General features: G+C 41.5%; 1 protein-coding gene across 3 annotated transcripts; it reads right to left on the bottom strand.

Annotated features, from left to right (window-relative positions):
• Positions 1-6,535: 6,535 nt before the first annotated feature.
• LOC124012928 (sodium channel subunit beta-1-like) lies at positions 6,536-14,810 on the bottom strand. 3 transcript variants are annotated; one of them, XM_046326991.1, is made up of 7 exons: positions 14,599-14,810; positions 13,606-13,689; positions 13,208-13,447; positions 12,888-13,054; positions 12,083-12,320; positions 11,804-11,945; positions 6,536-9,951 (listed from the first exon to the last, which is right to left on the bottom strand). In XM_046326991.1, exons 3-7 carry the CDS (start codon positions 13,254-13,256, stop codon positions 9,882-9,884), a joined length of 666 nt encoding a protein of 221 aa, XP_046182947.1. In that variant the 5' UTR covers positions 13,257-13,447; positions 13,606-13,689; positions 14,599-14,810; the 3' UTR covers positions 6,536-9,881. The 3 variants fall into 3 exon arrangements, with proteins under 3 accessions (XP_046182947.1, XP_046182945.1, XP_046182946.1); XM_046326989.1 differs by lacking the exon at positions 13,606-13,689 and having other exon boundaries at positions 14,515-14,810; XM_046326990.1 differs by lacking the exon at positions 13,606-13,689.
• Positions 14,811-19,000: the final 4,190 nt, after the last annotated feature.

Raw genomic sequence — 19,000 nt, 5'->3', positions numbered from 1 at the left:
TTTGAGATATCAGCTGATGTACGAAGGGCTATATAAATACATTTGATTTGATAGTGACCCAAGAAAATTGTCCGAAAGACCTATTCAGATAGCAGCCAATAAGACAGCTAACGATTAGCGGGACGCAGATTGGCGTTCAGGTAATGTCGTGAGGGGCCTGTTGGATAACTCCCTCAGGCAGATAACGTCAGTAGTCCAGTTGTGAAGGACCGGTGGGGCTCCGCATCGGCAGTAAAAGGGGTCCGGATAGGTGATTGTAGCCCAGGAGTGGCTGATGGAACTCGTCAGCTGGCTAGCTCCGGAATAATTGATGTTTGCTCCGGGACCCGACGTAAGCCAATAGTCACTCGGATAGCAGCTAGCTAGCTGCAAGATCCAGGTGTAAATGTCCAGAGCTTGCGGTAGAAATCCAGGGATATGGAGAGAAAATAGGTCCGGTATGCTCTGGTCTGACTTGCGTTGTACAAAACTGGCGATAGCTTTTCGAGCCAACCGTGGTTAGCTGAATACTAACGTTAGCCAGTAAACTGGCTAGCTTCTGGCTAGCTTCTATTGTGGATTTCAGATTTGGGGTGAATAATACTTTTTTTTTGTTAATTGGTGAGGCGGGTTGCAGGAGAGTCTTTTGAAGTTGAGTTTTTAGAAAAGAAAATATATAAAAAGATATGCGAAGAAAACATGTAAATATATATATACACGGGACACGACAAGACGAGGACAAAGGACGTCTGACTGCTATGCCATCTTGGTTTATTGCCTACCGTCTGTAAGCTGTTAGTGTCTCAACAACCGTTACACAGGTGAATGTTCATTAATTGTTTATGGTTTATTGAACAAGCATGTGAAACAGTGTTTAAACCCTTTACAATGAAGATCTGTGAAGTTATATGGATTTGTACGAATTATCTTTGAAAGAGAGGGTCCTGAAAAAGGGACGTTTCTTTTTTTTCTGAGTTTATATCTCAATTGCAAAAGGTACTGTCCTTGGCTTGATAAAAACAACATTTTGGGCAGTATTTTGTTGAGAAAACATAAGGAACATTATTTGTTGAATACAGAGGTTCAATCCAGTGTCCCTTATGGCTATTAGCTGGACCACAATGTTTCCATTTGGGATAGTGATATCCGCACATACTATATGTCCTCTTCAGGTTGGGATGAGGAGCAGAGCAGCACAGATGGTCTCCCCCGACTGCCCCTAAGAAGTCAGCAACATACTTCCGTGGACGCTAACACTATCTGCGGGAACGTTTTGTGCCTCTTGCCACGGATAAGAAGTACCAGCTCAACCTACCTCAGTACCCCAATACTGACTGTGTGTACCAGCTGTAGTGGTGCCCAGTGATATACAGTAGTGGAAAAAAACACTACTCATTGTGAAAAGTGATGAAAGTAACACTCCCATTTACCCTCCGCTAAACCACTGGTGCCAACCGTTTAGAAAGGGCTGGGTAAGTACACTTGGTTTTGAGAGGTTATCAACATCAGTGGATCTATTATGAATTTGGTGAGATGTTTACAATGGCAAGATAAAGTATGTGAACCCATTGCAATTAACGGGATTTCTGTATAAACTGATCATTAAATTGATCTGTTCTTCATCTAAGTCACAAGAATAGACAAACATAGTCTACCTAAACTAACAACACACAAACAATTATATGTTTTCATGTCTTTATCGAATACACCATGGGAGCGTTACTTTACTCACAGTGCAGGGTTGAAAAAGTATGTGAACCCTTGGATTTAATAACGGGTTAACCCTCATTTGGCAGCAATAACCTTACCCAAACGTTTTCTGTAGTTGCGGCTCAGACCTGCACAACGGTCAGGAGGAATTTTGGACCATTCCTCTTTACAAAACTGTATCAGTTCAGCAATATTCTTGGGATGTCTGGTGTGAACCGCTCTCTTAAACGGGTTGAGGTCAGGACTCTGGGCCACTCCAGAAGGCATATTTTCTACTGTTGAAGCCATTCTGTCGTTGATTTACTACTGTGTTTTGGGTCGTTGTCCTGTTGCATCACCCAACTTCTGTTGAGCTTCAATTGGCGGACAGATAGCCTAACATTCTCCTGCAAAATGTCTTGATAAACTTGGGAATTAATTTTTCCGTTGATGATAGCAAGCTGTCCAGCCCTGAGGCAGCAAAGCAGCCCAAACCATGATGTTCCCTCCTCCACACAGTGTTGGGTGTTCCTTCCAAACAACACAACTGTAGTTTCATCTGTCCACAGAATATTTTGCCAGTAGCGCTATGGAATATCCAGGTGCTCTTTTGCGAACTTCAGATGTGCAGCAATGTTTATTTTGCACAGCAGTGGCTTCTTCCGTGGTGTCCTCCCATGAACACCATTCTTGTTTAGTGTTTTACGTATTGTAGACTTGTCAACAGATATGTTCCATAGAGATATCCAGAGATTTCTGTAAATCTTTAGCTGATACTCTAGGATTCTTCTTAACCTCACTGAGAATTCTGGGCTGTGCTCTTGTAGTCATATTTGCAGGGCGGCCACTCCTAGGGAGAGTAGCAACAGTGCTGCACTTTCTCCAAGTATAGACAATTTGTCTTACCCTGGACTGATGAACATCAAGGCTTTTAGAGATACTTTTGCAACCCTTTCCAGCTTTATGCAAGTCAACATTTTATTCATTTTAGGTCTTCGAAGATCTCTTTAGTTCGAGGCATTGTTCACATCAGGCAATGCTTCTTGTGAATAGAACACTAATTTTGTGAGTGTTTTTTATTTGGCAGGGCAGCTCTAACCACCATCTCCAATCTTGTCTCATTGATTGAACTCCAGGTTAGCGGACTCCTGATTCCAATTAGCTTTTGGAAAAGTTATTAGCTTAGTTAAGGTTCACATATTTTTTTCCAACCTACACTGTGATTGTTTAAATGATGTATTCAATATAGACAAGAAAAATACAATAATTTGTGTGTTATTAGTTAGTCTATTGTTGTGATTAGATGAAAATCAGATGGAATTATATGTCCAATTTATGCAGAAATCCAGGTAATTCCAAAGGGTTCACATACTTTTTCTTACCACTGTATATACTGTTTACAGGAAACGTTATACCTAAATTGATGGGTATTTTGCTGCAGCAGTTTGATTGAAATGTTTTGGCGTTCTTATAGACAGCTGTAATTGCACTCTGTTATTTAAATAATGAAAATTAAAAGTTCAATATTAAAAATGGCCAATATTCACATAATTGATTTTATGATTTTATTTGTCATTATAATCACATAACATTGTACATTGTAGGCCTATGTCTTCATTACATTTACATTTAGCAAGACCAAATGAACTGAGAAGACATCATAGTCGATCACATTCTATTATAAATACCTTTTGAAGCTTAGTACATTTCATGATGATTGTGCATAATTTATAAGACATACAACAGGTGGAGTGGATGGATTGATTTACGTTTTCTTTAATCCCTTTGGTGCTATTTTCATAAGCATGTGGTGAATTTTCCAAACTTAAGTACAAGACTCTAAATTGACAACACTTGTAATACCCCCTCCCCTATCTTATGTTCAGAACCTTTGATTGTGCATTCATTGGGGTCTTTCGCCCCTGAGTCATTCATGCAAAAAGTTCTATGAAATACTAATACTTGCTTAGTCAGCAATACCTCAGATAATGTTCACTATTTAGTCATTTTAACTACTATTAAATCCATTAGCAAATAATACAAGATACAAATGTCAAAACAGTTATTTTTAAGGTGATGAATAGAGTGAAATGGTAAATATGATTTTCCATGCAGTTTGACTATAACTTGACATGTAACATTTTTTAATTATTTGTATTCAATGGCAGGTTGTGAGCATGTTGAGAACTATGTCAGTCTTACAGTTTCATTACATACATACACTACATGACCAAAGGTATGTGGACACCTGCTCGCTCGTCAAACATCTCATTGCAAAAGCATGTGCATTAATATGAAGTTGGTACCCACTTTGCTGCTATAACAGCCTCCACTAGTGAGGTCTGGCACTGATGTTGGGCGATTAGGCCTGGCTCGCAGTCAGCGTTCCAATTCATCCAAAAGATGTTCGATGGGGTTGAGGTCAGGGCTTTGTGCAGTTCAGTGAAGTTCTTCCACACCAATCTCAACAAACCATTTCTGTATGGATCTCGCTTTGTGCACAGGGGCATTGTCATGCTAAAAGAGGAAAGGGCCTTCCCCAAACTGTTGCCACAAAGTTGGAAGCACAGAATGGTCTAGAATGACATTGTATGCTGTAGCGCTAAGATTTCCCTTCACTGGAACTAAGGGGCCTAGCCCGAACCATGAAAAACAGCCCCAGACCATCCTCATCCACCAAACTTTACAGTTGGCACTATGCATTGGAGCAGGTAGAGTCCTCCTGGCATCCGCCAAACCCAGTTTAGTCCGTCGGACTGTCAGATGGGGAAGCGTGATTCATCACTCCAGAGAACGCTTTTCCACTGCTCCAGAGTCCAATGGCGGCGAGCTTTACACCACTCCAGCCGTCGCTTGGCATTGCGCATGGTGATCTTAGGCTTGTGTGTGGCTGCTTAGCCATGGAAACCCTTTTCATGAAGCTCCCGACAAACAGTTATTGTGCTGACGTTGCTTCAAGAGGCAGTTTGGAAATTGGTAGTGAGTGTTGCAAACAAGGACAGACGATTTCTACGCACTACGCGCTTCAGCACTTGCTGGTCCCATTCTGTGAGCTTGAGGCCCACCACTTCGTGGCTGAGCCGTTGTTGCTCCTAGACGTTTCCTCTTTACAACAACAGCACTTACAATTGACAGGATTCAGCTCTAGCAGGACAGAAATTTAACGAACTGACTTGGTGGAAAGGTGGCATCCTATGGTGGTGCCATGTTGAAAGTCACTAAGCTCTTCAGTAAGGCTATTCTACTGCCTTTGTTTGTCTATGGAGATTTCATGGCTGTGTGCCTGATGTAATACACCTGGCAGCATAGGGTGTGGCTGAAATGTCCGAATCCACTCATTTGAAGGGGTGTCCACATACTTTTGTATAGATAATATACGTAGGACAAATCATCAGAAATAGGGATATTGTAAAGCAGTTGGCTGTTGTAAAAACAGCACTGCCCCATGCAACATTGCACAAGATCACCTTTTCTACGGGACTTGTCAACTGATACAGTATCACCTCTCTCTCTGCTTGAAATTCATCAGCTTACAGTGTCTCAATGAAATTCAGATAATGAGTGGAATCTATTGTTATATACAACCTAGACCTATGTATTTCAGCAGTGTATTGTACACAGCAGTATAATTCCAAATGGTAGCACATACACTACCGTTCAAAAGTTTGGGGTCACTTAGAAATGTCCTTGTTTTTGAAAGAATAGCACATTTTTTGTCCATTAAAATAACATCAAATTGATCAGAAATACAGTGTAGACATTGTTCATGTTGTAAATTACTATTGTAGTTGGAATATCTACGTAGGCGAACCAGAGGCCCATTATCAGCCACCATCACTCCTGTGTTCCAACGGCACATTGTTAGCTAATCCAAGTTTATCATTTTAAAAGGCTAATTGGTCATTAGAAAACCCTTTTGCAATAATGGTATTACAGCTGAAAACTGTACTGATTAAATAAGCACTAAAATGGGCCTTCTTTAGACTAGTTGAGTATCTGGAGCATCAGCCTTTGCGGGTTCAATTACAGGTTCAAAAGTGAAGAGGCGATTCCGGGATGCTGGCCTTATAGGCAGAGTTGCAAGGAAAAAAGTAATATCTCAGACTGGCCAAAAAAAAAAAAAGATTAAGATGGGCAAAACAACACAGACACTGGACAGAGGAATTCTGCCTAGAAGGCCAGAATTCCCGAGTCGCCTCTTCACTGTTGACGTTGAGACTGGTGTTTTGTGGGGACTATTTTATGAAGCTGCCAGTCGAGGACTTGTGAGGCATCTGCTTCTCAAACTAGACACTCTAATGTACTTGCCCTCTTGCTCAGTTGTGCACCGTGGCCTCCCACTCCTCTTTCTATTCGGGTTAGGGCCAGTTTGCGCTGTTCTGTGAACAGAGTAGTACACAGCATGGGACAAGATCTTCAGTTTCTTGGCAATTTCTCCCATGGAATAGCCTTCATTTCTCAGAACAAGAATAGACTGACGGATTTCAGAAGAAAGTTATTTGTTTCTGGCCATTTTGAGCCTGTAATCGAACCTACAAATGCTGATGCTCCAGATACTCAACTAGTCTAAAGAAGGACCGTTTTTTTTATTGCTTCTTAAACAGAACAACAGTTTTCAGCTGTGCTAACATAGTTGCAAAAGGGTTTTCTAATGATCAAATAGCCCTTTAAAATTATAAACCTGGATTAGCTAACACAAGTGACCCCAAACCTTTGAACGGTGGTGTACATGTAGACTGACTCTTTTCGATTTTGTCCTATTGAAACACACTGGCTGATGGGAAAAAAATATGATGTAGTATTTACAGCCATATTCATCTATGATTTGTTTTACCTTCCACCATAAATTGATGTCAAATTGATACATTTTGTATATATTTTCAGTGTTCAGCAGTTATCAAACTACATACGTTAACTAGGCACTAATTATGTAGTGCCTCGTTAACGTATGTAGTTTGATAACTGCTGAACACTGAAAAATTATATACAAAATGTGGTTCAGTATTTATCAGTTTTGAGCAGTATGATTAAGTGAGTTGTGTTGTTTACAAATGACAAGAAAATCATATCAACAGCAAAGTGAATATTGCATTTTGAAAAACAGTTACTTAGATTGAGCATGTATACAAATTGAAAGAGTGATTTGGTGCAGTGAACTAGTGACTTTGAATTTGTTTGTTGTACTCAGTCAATGGGAAATGTGCTTAGAGTTTTGAAACATGATTTTTGTGATTAGAGTTGTGAAAATGTACCACATACTTGTGAAAATTGCACCCCAGTCATTGGGAGAAAAAAAAATGAAATACAGTGTGTGATAAAGTTATCTTGATAGCCATTCAATCAGATTAATTCTCTCACAATACCTCTTAATATAAATGTACATACACTTTAGAGACCGATCATTACAACTGAAAAAAATACCTTGATGCAGGACACACAATGATTAATTATTTGAATTAGAAACATGCTTGTGTGTAAGCACCCCTGAAAAACCATAATCAAAAAAAGAAATTTTAAAAAAGTATATATATGTTTCTCACAAAAGTAGTGTGTATTAGCTGACGATATCCACCTCATTTTTGAAAACTTTTAAAACACAGAAACCAAATGCCGAAACTATGGATACAACTTCCTCCATGCTCATGCATGATCACAATTCATATGTGCACCACTAGAAATCCCTGCATTTAATAGTAGGTTTCTGTTAGCTGATACATAATGACAAAATACACCATATTACTGTCCTGCTAATGTGCCTGGACTTTTTAGGCTAAACTGCCTTGGAAAAAAGCATAACTGATCCAGATGGTTGCCCAATCAGACAACCTGGATGCGCTTATTTCAAAATGAATATACATTCTAAATGCCAGGTTTTTAATTGTTATTCGAATGGCAGGCTATTCACTGCCGTTTACAGCGTAGACTAGAGTTTTTACTCACTTGAAAACAATAACATTCTTCATTACATTGTGTTGTTGTAGCCTATACAGGATACATTGCTTGTCCCTACAAAACTGAAACAATAGGGTATCTTTTCGAGCATCGTACCTGGGTACTGGGAGGGAGCGCGCACATATTGTAAACTACCTAGGCTTTATTTTAATGATACACTTTTTTTTCCCCCTTTGACTGGATATATGCACTGCAGTATTAAGCCTAACATTGGTCTTATGAATTATGGTCTAATATGCACACGCTTCTAACTTAAGCTATATGGTACATGTCGAGCCTGTCTGTCTTCATTGTTCTGTTGCGATATTATGCATCTGGCCTCTCCGCTGTCACGGCTATTCCTTTTAAATGTTGTTGAGTCCCAGTAAAAGCCAAAAGCTTGTTGGACACTTGTTTAAACGTATTTCCATTAGCCTACTAATAGCCCATTGGAGTTTAGATGCATGCTTGCTCTTGCTTGCTGAATGTAAAATATGCTACATCATTAACGGGCGGGGAGATGGAAAAGAGCAGTCCAATATTTATAGTAGGCTACTCCTATTTTAACACCGGGCTACATCCTGACAAAATAGGTCTACTCTACACCATATGAATGACCAGCTAATGTATCTTTCTGGACCTTATACACTGTTGAGGATAGACCCAAATTGACCCAAAATGGTTGTATAATCAGGCCCACGCTGTTGACCTATGCAGTTATTTCGGCATGTGTGCGCAGTTATTCAGATTAGCCTACATCACTGCAGTTTACAGCCCACGGACAATAGTTTCGTATTCACTGAATAACAATAATTCATCCCTCATTGCACTGCGTTGTTGTAGGCCAGGTATAATGATTTTCTAGTCTTAAAAACGTAGGCCTGGGACTAATCAATAGTGGAGCTTTGCGTGCCTGGGGACAACGGAGCGCAGCCTGCTGGAACGCACTACAGATCTGCCATATCATAATTTGTTAATTTATTTTTCTCGGACTTTGACAGGTAACTATTTAGCCTATAGTTTAATATTTAGCTAGTGAATGGCCTAATATCTAGCTAATATTTCGCTTCTTATTCCGGCTAAACATCAATAGCCTCTCTCTTCCAGTTGTTCCCGTGCGCAACAGGCAAGCCTCTCCGAAATAGGCCATTCTTCTTCGTGTGAAATCCCAGTGAAAGTTATAGTCTACAAAAGCTATAGACATTTTGATTTTTTTTTATACTAGGCCTAATAGTTTATTCGGGGTAAGAAGCATGATTGTTCTTGCTAATCGTTGAATGTAAAACAGGCCATACAACAGCATAGAAAATGCATGTCGAGGAAAATTGAGGGAAAGTGCATTGGTGTGATTACTTTTGGCCAGTTATGATACTATTGTTGCACTGATGCATTGCAAATAGTTGCACAGAACATACAGAGACGAGCACAGTGAAAAAGAAGACCCAAAGGAATTGACAACCATTACAAAAATGGAAATCACTTGCAAACCACTGGAGCAAAAAGGCAATGGCATGCAGTACAATATGTGCAGGCTAAATGGCATTTGTTGTTGAATTGCTACATTTAAACACAAGTTACTATATCATTTTTCACTAGGCCTACATGTACATTGAAGTAGCCTATTATTTGCAGTTGACAATGAACACACCCTAAAAGTACTGAATGGTCACTGAACCAGTAGCCTGTCTGTGCGTTAGAGAACTCGTGAATGGTCTTGTGTTACCACCTTATCAATAGGCAGCCTGCAGTAGACTGCTTTGATCAGTTGATTGACAGGTGTAGGACTGTAGAATGATAAACGATCTGCTTTCCTCTAGGATGGAAGCTCACCAATGTTTTATAGTTATGTAGCCAATAGTTTATCATTGTAGTCAACATTAGAGTTATTGGCTTGGTGGATGGCCCAGGCCTTAGTTAACTCTACCACAACAGAACCAGCCTACTAGAAGATCTAGCTAACATTAGCGCACTTGAATCAAATAAAATAAAATACTTATACACTGACACTTACTTAAAACTGTTTACTTGACTTTTATACTCTATGAATTGACTCTTTCAAATAATTGACTCTGGAAAGTTTGCCACCAGCACGCTGCAGTAGGGATATAAAGTGGAAGTCGAATCCATCACATACATTGTTTGGCTGTGCCCATTGCAAATATCACTCCGATACTTGAATTTCGTAGGCTACTATGTGCTGTGCTGCATTCCCATTATTTATGCTTTGAGTTTACGTATCCTTTAACTTGCTGATAACAGTTTTTTTTCATGATATACCTGTTTTATTCTGCCACTTGCACTCCTGCACAGTTATCTTTACTCTCCGAGGCAATAGCTAAATATTCTGCATTCCTGGAAAGAAAAGAGAAAGAGAAGTGGTTAGAATATTGTCTGCTTGTTATCTCAAAACCTGAGCGATAGCATCCCATAGACATAGATAGAGGACTTTAGTGCCCAAAAGCCCATTTTAACATGGGCAGAGCCATTAAGAGCGTTCACCCTTTTGATGTAGTCAAATGGGTGAGACTTCCTATGGGTTAAGGAAGGATCACATAATTCCATCAGGAGGATTAATTATACTTGTGAGCAAACATTCCATAACTGCAGATGCCTTGTCTTTATACCTGTTCAAACGACACCCTCCAGGGGGCACTATGCACCCTTTCAGTTTCTTTATCAACTCATAGAAGTAACAGAAGAAGAAGATCGACTACTTCAAAATGGAAATGGCCCAAATGGCACCATCCATGCTCTGACCGATGCCATAGTGGGACAGATACAATGTTGCTTCCTCTAACTATCTCTATGTTTCATCCTATCCTCAATCATTCATCTCTCCATTCATCCTTTATTCGTCCATCTATAACCATTCTAATCACTGTCATTACTTAAAGAATTTCAATAAATCAAATACATTTTATTGGTAGCATATATATATATATATATATATATATATATATATATATATTATGCAGATGTGATCGCAGATGCAGCGAAATGCTAATGTATCTAGCTCCAACAATGCAGTAATACAAAACAATACAAAATAATAATATCCCAAAAAAAAGATAGAAATTAAGAAATATCAGAACAAGCGATGTTAGATTCCAGAATATAAAAGTACTGTAATGTATATGATGTGTATACATTAAGGACAGTATATGAACAGGTGTGGACAGCAGTAGTTACAGTGCATATAGGATGAGCCTATATAAACTGTATGAAACATTATTAAAGTGACCAGTAATAAATTCAACTACACAGCATATCTCCTACTATTCCTACGTCTATTCCTTCATAACCTCTTTATCAATCCACTTAGCCCTCTAACCTCTCATTCAACATGCCATCCTTTTTTCATTCATCCATCCATAACTTCCTTTATCCTTCCATGAAGCAACCATCCATAGAACTTAAGTAAACAGACATATTGCTTTAATGTAGCAAAGCAAAGCAAGCAGTGGCAGCTGAGCTAACATTCAATCAAAGACTGACCATAATTTATTTTAATGGCAGTTTATTCAGTTTGGCCATTCAGCAAACATCATCGCTTCAAACTGCAGCGCGTTTGCCAACCAGCCCCCCTGCCTCCACCTGCTTTGGTTCTGTCCTTCTAGAACCCTACCTATAGCTTGGTTTTGATCATTTAAGTTCACTGAGAACTTTCCCCAAGTTTAGCACCCCACGGAGCACAGCCTGAACACCAAGGCCATATCTATTATCATAAACATTTTTATGTTCAGTGAAATATGATGTCAATGGAATACATGAGTTTCCTCCTGACACAACTATATTTCACTCCTTTACCTTCTATTCAGCTTTAAGCAATTTAAACATTTCACACAACTACAAAACATAGTTCTAGACTGCTGAAGCAAGCAAACAAACGTTGTACCTTCTTTGGCTTTTCTAGAGGGGCAAATGTGACGATTGAGGGACAGAGGGATGGGAAGAGTGAGAAAAGGGAGTGGCAAAGAAGACGAAGATAGAGAGAAAGACTGAGTACAGGAAGAGAATATTGAACAAGGAACAACAAGGAATTGCACTACTCAGCACTATGGAAGAGAGAAGAGAACACAAATCAACAGGATGAACAGGTACAGAACAGACAAGGACAGTGAGATTATGTAGAGGGAGACAATAGAGGACCAAAAACAAAAGGATACAGCTGCAGGAGAGGAAGTAGGGTTACAGTGTTACTTACGCGCTTTCTCTTATTGCTTCCTCTCCTGCAGCTGAGATCTTTCTGAAGCAGTATACCATCTCTATGTAGAGCCAAGCCTGTAGCCCGATGATGGACACGTACATCATCACCTCAGAGACTATGGAGGCTGTCCCTCTGGTGGCTAGAGAGAGAGATGGCGAGAGAGAGGGTGGGAGTCAAAGCACTCAAAAATGCAACCACATAGGCTCTCAGCACTTACAAAGGCCTTAAAAGCTTTAAATTGCATACAAAACATTAGTCTGTATAGTAATACTGAACCTTTAGCCACCACTTTCAGGTGCACAAGCTTGCTGACAACGGTCTGGTATTCGTAGAACTCGTACGTCAGGAGCCGGTGGAAGAAGCAACGGTAGGTGCCCGAGTCATTGAAGGTGACATTGAAGACGTAGATGGACGCATCCTGTATGTCTTGGCTCCTCTTACTGCCGTTCCAGTCCACGCGGTCCTCAAAGCGCTCATCCACAATGTGGGGGCCCTCCTCATTGTAATTATATATCTAATGACACAATGACATCTGGGTTGTTTACCTGGCATTGAAAATCTCTCCGGTGTCACTTCCTAGATCTCCACCCGTATCTGGCAACATCCAAGTTGATAGACTCAAAAGGATACAACTGTGTTTTGAGAGAGGTTCTTTGAGTAGGAAAGTATACTCAAAGTTCCATAAAGTAGCTGTGATCCTATCTGCCCATCGGCTGTCTCAGTTGCCCTTGTGATCTTTGAGATCTAAAATGGCATCCAGATTAATTCCAATGGAACCGCACTCAAAACTCTGCCATATAATGTAGTTGGGCATTGTGGTGTGTGCATATGTGCGTGCATACCTTTTGTGTGTTGTGCCTTGTGATTGTGTGCTCAGGGATGGGCTCTGGGCCATGTGGCGTAAGACAGTATTGTCTAGAGGACTACTGCTGGCATACTCTAAACAGACTGCAGACTATAGTGGCAGCATGTTTTGTGTGGGCACCAGAGCAAACAAAACCTCGACCCTAATCCTACAATCTACTGCAGTTTGTAGTAATTTGGAATACTATAGCAATCATAATCAGTCTCAGATACTCACATGTGCATAGTCAGCTTCCCCTTTGGCCTTGAAATACCAGTCGACCGTGGCAGAAGCCTCCACCTCGGGCCTCATCTTACAGGAGATACAGCCCAGTTTGAACCCTTTGCCTGCAACGGCCTCAGTGTCCGAGTCCACCTCTGAACAGGCCCCATGGCACAGGGACACTGTTGTTGAGAGGAGAGATGCTATTAATACTTAATATTTTGATATTAGAAATGGGTAGCTTCACAATTCAACAGTACACAGAAGAATATCCATATATTGAAAGATGTTGTCTATTAATGGTCAACTCCACTAAGGTGGTCAACTCCACTTACCAAAGAGGGCACAAAGCAGAGACAGGAGCAGCAGCCGCACAGCAGACATGTCCTCGGGTGTAATGTAGCAATGATAGTACAGATCCTAGGGCTGAGAAGCCTCAAAAGCTATCAAAAAATATCCCAACAGTCTCTTTGAACACTTGAGAGTATGATATTCCTTTGAGATGTTATCCAGAAAGACTTTGTTTGAGCAAAGTAAGAAATGGTAGGGACTGAAGTTGCTTCCTCCGAAATGACCTTGGAAATAACAAAAATAGGAGTCCCAACATCTTCAATAATACAATTGACGTGTGTTAAATTCCTTCAACCAACACTTGATATTATAATAATATATGCCATTTGGCAGATGCTATTATCCAAAGCAACTTAGTCATGCATGCAAACATTTTACTCACTGATGTTCCCGGGAATAGAACCCACAATCTTGGTGTTGCAGGCGCCATGCTCGTTGTGCCATGCTCTTAGTGCCATGCACGTCTCTTTAAAGGGAAACAATCTTCTTATCAAAGACTATTGCATTAATGAATTGACATTGTTACTACCGTTCTCATATGCTTTTTCATGCAGGATACATGCAAGTTTAACCATTAATATTGGTTTACAATTCATGTTTTTTAGGAAAACTCTGGCGCTTGATGACTTCAATTCAATAAAGTGCAAATATAAGGCCAATAGGCCAAGGAGAGACTTTCTAGAGAACAAACATAATACACAATACAGGCTAAGAGTGCTAATCTAATATACAGTCGGCCTATTTAAAAGCCTCCCGTAAAAAGATGACTGCAGCCAATATACACGTTTTTTTTCCAATTTAAATCTAGCAAATAAAAGTGCTTCACTTCTTTGGCTTGAATCAACAAGTTAAACATGGGTTACAATGTTTAATGCAACATTGATCGGATTACTGCTGTTACAAAAGAGCCTACACATCCCTAAACTATAGCTATGATTATGGTTCGTTTTTTTCTATTGTTCCAGATCTTTGTTGATACAGTGTTTACAAATCTATACCCTGGCCTGGGATTATCAGTTCCCTGAAGTCCTAATATCAAATACACTGAGCTATTATTATCTTTACAGGCTATTTATACCAACTGTAGTCTGATGTTCTATTCGAATAATAGGCCTACTTCTAAATTACATTGACACGGTTATATATGACACTTATTTGAATAATCTGTCGACATTATAGGTCTTCGGTTATTTTAATAGGCTACTGTAAAATCGCAAGCCACTGCATAGGCTAAATTAATAATTAATTGCATGCCAGAAGAAAGAAGGCCTAGGCTACATAAGCAACATACCGATTATATATATATTTTTTAGGAACACTGTAAATGTGTTATTGCTCTATTTGGTTTAAATGATCATCATTTGCGTTGTCTCACATTTTACTGTCCTCACGTTGTCCCTTCTGAACAAAATTGCCTCCTTATGCCGATCTGTCCTTTTTCCGGGGAAATGTAGGCTATCTGTTCCTTCTGATGGATTATTATTATTGATTCTTTTGAGTGGCAAAAATTATTCCACCCATCAAATGACCCTGGATTTGTAGGCCTAGAAGAGCTGTTTCTCCCAGGGTTGCATTGCGAATAATAGACTTCTCGCCCCCTGTCTGTCGTTATATATTTTTTTTTACCGCAGTGCATTTGGTTGCAGCATCCTCCAAACAGGACACCTGTGTGAAGCTAGCCACAATAAGGATTAGCCACAATAGCGGAATGAGCTTCTCCTTCAGAATAAAGGTCCTCCATTAGAAGTGATTCAAATGGATACAAATACTGGAATCATGCCATATTTGGACTAGATAGGCCTAATGCTAAATAAGGTTGGAATGTTGTTTTATAAATTCAACAAAAGACAATAATTAGTTAATTTGACACAACGTTATAAAGAATCTGTAGAAATCACACTGTGGATGTATTAGACTTTAGAATTGCATTACTTGGTGACACTGACAGATTACAATTCTGAAGAGTTTACACAAATATTATATTAGGGAACTTTAACTGTGGTAAATCACCTCACAATACAGCGTATTGTGCGTATTGACATTCATATTGCAATGTACAGCCTTACCTATGGATCTTGGGATCTTGGGTTCCACATGAACCCTTTAAAGCATGACAAATGGTTATAGATGCTTTGTAACACCCACAGCCTACTCAGTGACACACACAGAACACTGTGGAGCAGATCCTTTGTTCACTCCCTCCAGAGCAATTAAAGTCATTCCAGAGGCCGACCCAAAACATTGCCGGTGGAGGAGAGGCACTCGAGGCGGCCTGCTGGTTCGACTTAGGAGGGGCGCATACCACCCACCGCTTCTGAGTATATTACTCGCTAATGTTCAGTCCTTGGATACCAAAGTTGATGAGCTTAGAGCAAAGATTTCTTTCCAGAGAGACATCGGGGCCTGTAACATACTTTGTTTCACAGAAACATGGCTCTCGGGATACTCTGTCAGAGTCGGTAAAGCCAGCAGGAGTCTCAGTACATCGCGCAGACAGGAATAAATATTTCTCCGAGAAGCAGAAGGGCAGAGGGGTGTGTTTCATAATTAACGACTCATGGTGCAATTCTAGGAACATATAGTCAATCAATCAATCAATCAAATTTTATTTATATAGCCCTTCGTACATCAGCTGATATCTCAAAGTGCTGTACAGAAACCCAGCCTAAAACCCCAAACAGCAAGCAAGGCAGGTGTAGAAGCACAGTGGCTAGGAAAAACTCCCTAGAAAGGCCAAAACCTAGGAAGAAACCTAGAGAGGAACCAGGCTATGAGGGGTGGCTAGTCCTCTTCTGGCTGTGCCGGGTGGAGATTATAACAGAACATGGCCAAGATGTTCAAATGTTCATAAATGACCAGCATGGTCGAATAATAACAAGGCAGAACAGTTGAAACTGGAGCAGCAGCACAGTCAGGTGGACTGGGGACAGCAAGGAGTCATCATGTCATGGCGTCCTGGGGCACGGTCCTTGGGCTCAGGTCCTCAGAGAGAGAGAGAGAGAAAGAAAGAGAGAATTAGAGAGAGCATATGTGGGGTGGCCAGTCCTCTTCTGGCTGTGCCGGGTGGAGATTATAACAGAACATGGCCAAGATGTTCAAATGTTCATAAATGACCAGCATGGTCAAATAATAGTAAGGCAGAACAGTTGAAACTGGAGCAGCAGCATGGCCAGGTGGACTGGGTAACAGCAAGGAGTCATCATGTCAGGTAGTCCTGGGGCATGGTCCTAGGGCTCAGGTCAGTTGAAACTGGAGCAGCAGCATTGCCAGGTGGACTGGGGACAGCGAGGAGCCATCATGTCAGGTAGTCCTGGGGCATGGTCCTAAGGGCTCAGGTCCTCCGAGAGAGAGAAAGAAAGAAGGAGAGAATTAGAGAAATGTAACTCAAGTCCTTTTGTTCACCCGACCTAGAATACCTCACAATTAAATGCCGACCATATTATCTCCCAAGAGAATTCTCCTCCGTCATTGCCATGGCGGTTTACATCCCACCTGAAGCCGATCACTCAACGGCTCTCAAAGAGCTTCACTGGACTTTATGCAAACTGGAAACCACGTATCCCGATGTTCATTTATTGTAGCTGGGGATTTTAACAAAGCAAATCTGAGGAATAGGCTGCCAAAGTTCTATCAACAAATCGATTGTACTACTCGCGCTGCTAAGACTGTCGACCATTGCTTTTCAAACTTCCAGAATGCTTACAAGGCCCTCACCCGCCCTACTTTTGGCAAATCTGACCATGACTCCATCTTGCTCCTCCCGTCCTATAGGCAGAAACTCAAACAGGAAGTACCCGTGCTTCGAACAATTCAATGCTGGTCTTACCAATCGGAATCCACGCTTCAGTATTTTTTTGATCACGTGGACTGGGATATGTTACGGGTAGCTTGTGAAAATAATCTGGATGCATACACGGATACAGTGAGTGAGTTTATCAGGAAGTGTATAGGAGATGTAGTTCCCACTGTGACTATTAATAAAAACCTACCCTAACCAGAAGACGTGGATAGATGGTAGCATTTGCGCGAAACTGAAAGCGTGAACCACCGCATTTAACAATAGCAAGGTGACTGGTAATATAGCAGAATATAAACAGTGTAGTTATTCACTCCGCAAGGCAATCAAACATGCTAAACGTCAGTATAGAGATGAAGTGGAGTCGCAATTCAACGACTCAGATACAGACAGTGGCAGGGACTACAGACAATCATGGACTACAAAAGGAATTACCAGCCACATTGCCGAGACCGACATCTTGCTTCCGGACTGGCTTTACACATTCTTTGCACACTTTGAGGATAACACAGTGCCACCGACGCGGCCCGCTACCTAGGACTGTGGGCTCTCATTCTCTGTGGCTGATGTCAGTAAAACATTTAAACATGTTAACCCTCGCAAGGCTGCCGGCCCAGATGGCATCCCTAGCCGCATCCTCAGATCATGCGCAGACTGGCTCGTGTGTTTCGGGCATATTCAATCTCTCCCTATCCCAGTCTGCTGTTCCCACATGCTTCAAGATGGCCACCATTGTTCCTATACCCAAGAAGGCAAAGGTAACTGAATGTAATTACTATTGCCCCATAGCACTCACCTCTGTCATCATGAATTGCTTTGAGAGACTAGTCAAGGATCATATCACTTCCACCTTACCTGACACCCTAGACCCACTAGACCCACATTTGCTTACAGCCCCAATAGATCCCCAGACGATGCAATCGCCATCACTCTGCACACTGTCCTATCCCATCTGGAGAAGAGGAATACCTATGTACGAATGCTGTTTATTGACTATAGCTCAGAATTAAACACCATAGTAGGAAGGTAGGAAACATCACCTCCACTCCGCTGATCCTCAAAACACACTTCACAAGGGTGCGGGCTCAGCCTCCTCCTTTACTCCCTGTTCATCCATGACTGCGTGGGGGGGACATCCCAGTGGCAGATGAAGGAAGGGTATTATGGGCATACTCGACCCAGGGTAATTGAGATGACCAAGAGGTGGGATCAGAGGAGACAAGACAACGCAGCGTGGTCTCCATCTTCTGGTTGGCTCTTTCTGCCTGACCATTAGATTGTGGGTGAAATCCAGAAGTGAGACTGACTGTAGCTCCAATGGCCAAACAGAAGGATCTGCAGACAGCAGAGGTAAACTGAGGACCACGGTCAGAAACAATATCACTGGGCAATCCGTGGACCCTGAAAACCTCCCTAACCAGGATCTCGGACGTCTCCGTGGCAGATGGAAGCTTGGAGAGAGGGACAAAATGAGCAAACTTGCTGAATCTGTCCACAATGGTCAGAATGACCGTGTTCCCAATAGAAGGGGGCAATCCAGTGACAAAATCCAGGGCCAGATGCGACCAAGGTCGCCGAGGAATAGGTGGGGGGTGAAGAAGCCCAGAGCTGGGCCGATTGGTACTTTTGTTCTGAGCACAAACAGGACATGCGGCAACAAACCTCCGGGTATCTTCACCCATGGCAGGCCACCAAAATCGTCTGCGCAGTAGCACCATAGTCCGAGCAACGCCAGGGTGACAAGCTATCTTGCTGGCGTGGGACCACTGAAGAACAGCAGAACGGACCGACTCAGGCATGAACAACCGACCGGGTGGTCCGTTACCGGGGCCGGGCTGTGTCCGAAGGGCCGCCATCACATCCTCCTCAATCCTCCATGTAACGGCTCCCACGACAAGGTTCTGGGGAAGAATCGTCTCAGTCTTGGCCCCACTCTCATCCGTCATGGAGAACATCCGGGACAAGGAGTCCGCTTTGCCGT

The sequence above is a fragment of the Oncorhynchus gorbuscha genome, linkage group LG24 (assembly GCF_021184085.1).
Source record: "Oncorhynchus gorbuscha isolate QuinsamMale2020 ecotype Even-year linkage group LG24, OgorEven_v1.0, whole genome shotgun sequence".
NCBI classification, from domain to species: Eukaryota; Metazoa; Chordata; class Actinopteri; order Salmoniformes; family Salmonidae; genus Oncorhynchus; species Oncorhynchus gorbuscha.
This window is presented reverse-complemented; position numbering and strand designations above follow the sequence as displayed.

Coding starts and splice junctions, on each gene's coding strand:
- LOC124012928 (XM_046326989.1), bottom strand. CDS start 13,256: ATGTCTGCTGTGCGGCTGCTGCTCCTGTCTCTGCTTTGTGCCCTCTTT. Junction 13,055..13,207: donor TCTGCTTTGTGCCCTCTTTG/GTAAGTGGAGTT, acceptor TCTCAACAACAG/TGTCCCTGTGCCATGGGGCC. Junction 9,952..11,803: donor GAAGCAATAAGAGAAAGCGC/GTAAGTAACACT, acceptor TTTTCTTTCCAG/GAATGCAGAATATTTAGCTA.